Source organism: Asparagus officinalis, chromosome 6 (genome assembly GCF_001876935.1).
Source record: "Asparagus officinalis chromosome 6, Aspof.V1, whole genome shotgun sequence".
Classification (NCBI taxonomy): Eukaryota; Viridiplantae; Streptophyta; class Magnoliopsida; order Asparagales; family Asparagaceae; genus Asparagus; species Asparagus officinalis.
In genome coordinates, this window is record NC_033799.1 from 74,953,329 (window position 1) to 74,959,463 (window position 6,135).

General features: G+C 41.9%; 1 protein-coding gene across 1 annotated transcript; it reads left to right on the forward strand.

The window, feature by feature from the left end:
• On the forward strand, positions 701-2,514 carry LOC109846335 (protein IWS1 homolog). Its single transcript, XM_020415561.1, has 3 exons — positions 701-830; positions 907-1,064; positions 1,282-2,514. The coding sequence occupies exons 1-3, from the start codon at positions 701-703 to the stop codon at positions 2,512-2,514; spliced, it is 1,521 nt and encodes a 506-aa protein (XP_020271150.1).

A 6,135-nucleotide genomic window follows, 5' to 3' on the forward strand; every position in this document is an offset into this window, starting at 1 on the left:
TTTGCTCGTGAACATTCGTCTGAGTTATCACATTCTTTGGACAGGCTCCTTGTGCTACATGGAGCCTTATCTCCCTAGTCGTTTTTCCCACCAGTTTGGGTATGACCAATTGTACGTGGGGAATATCAACCCCCAGCTGCATCATGAGTGAGGGTTAGTTGACGGAGCACATGGGTGCTTTTGGACCCACGTGGGATGCATCAACGCACAGTTTAACTTGCCACTCAGGGATCGTGCCCTCCATCTTACCCTCACCTACTATAAGTGGTATCGGAGTGCGAGCGTAGCTCTGGAGGGGTTCGATCCCCATGAATCCTGTCTGACGGTGCAAAGGCATCGATCCAGAGCCATCCCCCGTACACCGAGGCGAGGAGGTCCCCGTCAATTTGAAGAGACTGAAGTAGTTCTTACTGAAGAGGCTACCCGAGAAGCTTAGGAAGATGAGTGGTACGGGGGGTTCGAGAATTTCCTCCCAACCCAATATGATCCCTCTCGGCCAGGATTCAGCAGAGAGAGAGAGGCTACTTCAGAGTTAGCTAGAGTTGAAGAGCGCCCAGAACAAACCAAGGGCTTCATTACTGACCGAATGCTGACCCCGGCCTTTGCTTCCGGCCTCTCAATTTTGCTGAAACGTCAATGAAAGGCGGACGTTAGAACTTCAGATGAAGAGGTGGCTAAGAAGGCTCACCACGATGAGGTGATGATAACTGGTGAAGCGGGGGAGGGTCACGCCATACCTAATCCTAAACCAGGCTCGGATGTGACTCCTCACAATGTCGCGATTCCCTCGACCGTCAAGGCCAAAGGTGTTCCAACGATCATCCCGGGAGGTATAAATTCTTTTTGTCCTTCACTTAACCATAAAGTTGAACCTGATCATCTCATGTTTGTTCCGACTTTACGTAGGTGAGATGGTTGTTACTACCATCATCTCTTTTGAAGACGAAGAGTGGGAGAAAGAGGACGTCGATCACCTTGGCGGTAGTGATGTCGCCGTGGATGATGCCTTCCAGGATCATGATAAGGATGGGTCAGCTTTTCCTCCTCACGAACTGGCCTTGGAGGTTACAACTCCCATCTCAAGTATTCTGAATTGTTAACTTTTGATTCTATGGGTGCCATTTTAGTATATAGACTAATGCATGCTCTGTCAATCTTGTTGCAGTCGGGATGACTCCCGGGGCCATCAACCAATGGACCAGTTTGCTGACCTACATGCATGCGGGGGGCAACGTCTTACCTTGTCCACATGGTGCTTGACAAGTGAGCTCCCCTATCAAGCCTCCAGTTCTTACTGAAGGGGTGCTGGTTCGAGAAGAGGAGGCACCGATTCTGGGAGAGGAGGGGTCGCTTCTAGGAGAGGCTTCCCTTCAGGAAGGGAAGTCGTCAATTCGAGAAGAGGCTTCCCTTCAAGAAGAGGAGTCATTGATTCGAGAAGAGGCACCAGCTCAGGTAGAGGAGGCGCCGATTCAGGAAGAGGCACTTACTCAGGGAGAGGAGGTGCCGATTCAAGAAGAGGCACCTACTGAGGGAGAGGAGGCATCGATTCAAGAAGAGGCACCTACTCAGGAAGAGGAGGCATTGATTCAAGAAGAGGCACCTACTCAGGAAGAGGGGTCCCCGACTCAAGAAGAGGTGCCTATTCAGGGAAAGGGAGCCTCACACCAAACAGCAGCACTGACCGGAGGAGACGCGATGATTCAAGACGAGGAGGCCGCCCAAGGAGAACCATTGACTCAGAGGATCGTCGTAACCGGCATTCAGGTCCAAGTTCAGCCTGCTAAAGGTGCTCCTCTTTCTCTTGCCTCTCGTTTCAACAAAAGAGTACTGGAGCGGACCATCGAGAATTTTCAAACCTGCCTCCGCGATAGTATCCAAATAGTTTTAGATGAAGGATGTTCTTTTGACCAGTTTAGGCCATACTTGCACATGTATCTGGACGAACCACGCATGCTGACAGGTGGAGATGCGGCTTCTCCCTTCCAAAGGTGCTTGAAAGCGGGGGAAAGGGATGTCCAGGAATTACTCGCCCTTTGTTCCAAGGATACGGTTGCCCTGGCTGCTAAAAATGGTCAATCTATTATGAAGGAACATGAGCAATGCCTAGATGAGACCATGCCCGAGGAGACCAGACTGTTGAAAGAGGTAGAGAGAGCTACTGTCGCAGGCGAGGTGGTGGTCAAGGAGCATTGGAAGACTAGCACCTTTTTGGCTGATGCGACCCAATCCATATCAAATGCAAAGCATACCATCGGCAAGCTGCAATCTTTTTTGGTTGTTATGGAGTCAACTCATGAACAGATGTTGAAATACCTAGAGGAGATTAAGAATCGGCAGCAGCTGATTATAGCCGAATTCGAGGAGAAAAGTCAAGATCTAGAAGCGGTGAGGCATAAGCTCCACAACACCGTCTCACTCACCGAGGAAGACATTCATCAGAAGGTCCTCACCACCTTGGATCGGGAGCACAAGAGAAGGATTCGAGATGTCGAGTCGCGATTGAAGAGGTTTTGACCTGGCTCAGATATATCTTTTTAAGCTTTGTTCGAAACTTTATTTGAATGTATTGTCAAAACTCTTCTAATGAATGAAATTATGTTTTCGTTGTCTGTTTATTTCTTTAAACGCTTTGTGTGCATATATTTTTTTTATTGACCAACACTTAGGATTTTTAGCAAACCCTCAGCTATCAACGGGTTTGATTTGCCTTTACCGATTGCCTTTTGAATTGGGCTAGCCGTACTATTCTCCTCAGTATGATGAGTTGTTAGAAAGTTTTTTTAGTCTTAATGCTAAAATTTCTTTCCTACCCTTAGCCGTAGGTCTTCTTGTGCTTCTGTTGTAGAGAGACATCGAAGTAGCATGTCGTAGTACGACCTACGATACAATACCTTTGTGGTTGCATCGTAGTAGAATCTCGATGCGCATCTGTGAACAGAATCTCGCTCATTTACATATTTGGGTAGTATGTTGTATAAGACACAGTCGATGATTAGGAAATGCCAATCTCTCGGCTTGAGTTGTCCCGTAGCCTGGTGAGTTGTATTGGTTTCTAGAACATGCTCTGGTCGGAAGAGTTGTCGGCTTGTAACGGTGATGCGCTGACTGGTTCCCACCAGTTAAGCTAGGTTGGCTATGAATGATGCGAAGGCTGTTGGCCTTATTGTTTTGATGATGTTTAACAAACAATTTACCACTAATGATTGTTTGTCTAGTATTTGTGTTTTCATATTTATTGTAGACAAATAACGTAGTTGGAGGATGGATGGAATAGAGCTTCAACGATCATATCCAAAGGAGGTTGGCGGAATGTCGGTGAAGCCTTGCTATTCATAGTTCAAGATCCAAGTTAAAGCTTCATCCGCGAGATTACCAAGTCAAACTTATTGAAGATCAAGATCATTGCTTGGGTAATTTAGTTTAGGAATTTATATTATGTGTGTTAGTACTTTAAGCTCAATCATATACACACATACACGTTTTGGATTTTGTATATATATAGTTATATATATACATATATGTTTTGGTTTGATAGTTTTCAAGTTTTACTATGAAACAAATGAATAGAATTGGAAAATACTATTTTGTTTCATGTTTATATGCCTATATATGATTTCCCCTTTAACAAGCTTATATTTAATGAAATCATATTTAGTGTTTTGAATATATTTGCATAGAATATGCAATTTTATGAAAATATTGCATTTCTAGGTTATACTGGAATGTCAGTTTTCGGTCGACCGGTACGGTCGACCGGTCAATTGACCATTCGTTAGTATTTTTCCAGAGAGTCATCGGTCGACCGGTCCGGTCGACCGAGAGCTCAAATCGGTCGACCGACAGAATTTCCGGTCGACCGACGATGGTCCAGAAAGTTTTCTTCGTGTTTTTGCTCTCATCGGTCGACCGACGGGATTTTCGGTCGACCGACAATATGACCGTTGTCTTTTAACGGCTCTTTCTCTGAGCTGTTTGCTGGGGTTTTTGGTCATTTTGTTTTGAGGATTTTTGCTGAGATTTCTAGTGGGTATATATACCCCATTGCTGATGTCTTTTCAAATTGATTTAGAGAGTTTTAAAAACAAGTTTAAGAAAGTTTTAATCAAGGGTTTATGTTTGGTTTAAGTGTGTTTATATTTTTGAGGATTTTTGCTGAGATTTCTAGTGGGTATATATACCCCATTGCTGATGTCTTTTCAAATTGATTTAGAGAGTTTTAAAAACAAGTTTAAGAAAGTTTTAATCAAGGGTTTATGTTTGGTTTAAGTGTGTTTATAAGCTTTTAAGCATTTGAGTGTTTTGGTTTTGTGAATCACTTCCACAAGAGCTTGAGGAGATCATCTATTGATTTTATTTTACTCACTGTTACACACACCCACATTGAGCTTATTGTATCTTTCATACATAGTATAGTTGGGTGGTGAGAGATTGTAACTTTGAGTTGTGCTTTCATTGTGTTCTCATCTATTGTAGAGAACAAATTTATATTTGTTAATACACTTGTACACCGAGAGAAGTGTGTGGTGAGAGACGGGGTCGAATCCAAGAGGAGTGGCGTCGGTTGACGTGCCTAGGGAGAGGTTGTAACCGAGCACTTGAGGAGGAGGACACGGGCTAGGACCAACACTTAGTGTGTGAGGTGTGATTACATAGTGATTGTATTGTAAGGTGTAAACGTTGTTCGGGTGAACGTAGAAAACCCGGTTGTGATAGTGGAGATCTCCTCGAGGTGAGGAGCGGGGACGTAGGTCGTGGGGACCGAACCTCGTAAACATATCGTTTTGTTTGTGATTGCATTGGGCGGAGACGTAGGACGGAAGGTCCGAACTCCGTGATCATATCTTGTGTTTGAGTGTGCTTTGGCGTTTATTTATACTTGTGTTTATATTTCTTATCGCCATTGTCATTAGCTCATTATTTATATCATCCACTTTAGATTGTTTACCCCTTGTGTTGTTTATATATTCTTGCATATATACTTTGCTATATATCTCTTTGCTAGGATATATCATATTGTATATTGCTTATCCTAGCTCATATATATTATTGCATTTTATACTTGCTAGGATAACTTGTTAATTAGTTTTAATTGGCATTTAATCGGATTAGATTAGCATAAGACCCTAATCACCCCCCCTCTAGGGTCTAACAATTGGTATCAGAGCTTGGGCTCTTTAATTTAAAGGTTTAACCGCCTTGAGTTAAAGATCCAAGTTATCTTATTTGTGCTAATCTAGTTATGATTACATTAGTCTTGCTTGCATATTTTCACATATACATCATGAATATGAATATATTTCGTTTAGGCTATGAATCAAATATTGCTCCTAAATTCATTAATTTCCCTTATGCACAATGGGCTTCTAGATTTAAACTATTTGTTGAATCTAGAAATATCGACTTATGGGAAGTTATTGATTATGCTTATATTGTGCCCACTTTGGAGATATCCAAGTGGAGCAATCATGATAAGAAAATGTTTTCAATGAACAAGCTTTTGTTAGAATATTTGCTTAATGCCTTTGACTCATCATTTTCTAACAAATTTGTTCATTTTGATAGTGCTTACAATTTATGGAAATTCATAGAAGCACATCAAGGCAACTTGGAGGAAATCCGACGTAGTTTGGAGGATTGTTCTTCAAGTGAGTGTGGAGCATCATCATGCACACGGCCACTAGGCGATAGCCCTAGTGTGGTAAGCGATTCGGAATCCGAAAGTGATATATCCATCAATGAACTCGCTTGTGCATATGAGAAATTATTGCATGCCTATACAAAATTACAAAATAATTTTATTGATCTTAAAAGCAAGCATGTAGAATTGAAATCCGATCATGAGAAGCTAGTGTCCAAATTTGACATCATTGAAAATGAAAATATAATGCTTAAAGAAAACAATGATACGTTAAATTTGGAAAACGAAAAATTGACCTCATCCATTTCTAGCTTAAATCATGCAAATGATGCCATGCTAGAAGTAGAATGCATTAGAAATGAATTTGATTCTTTTAAGAACAACCATACATGCTCTACTTCTATTATCAATGATGTTGTATCTAATGATAAGTTGAATCATGTGAAAAACCGCATATCTTGTTTAGATTCAACCTTAAACACATGCATTGATAATCA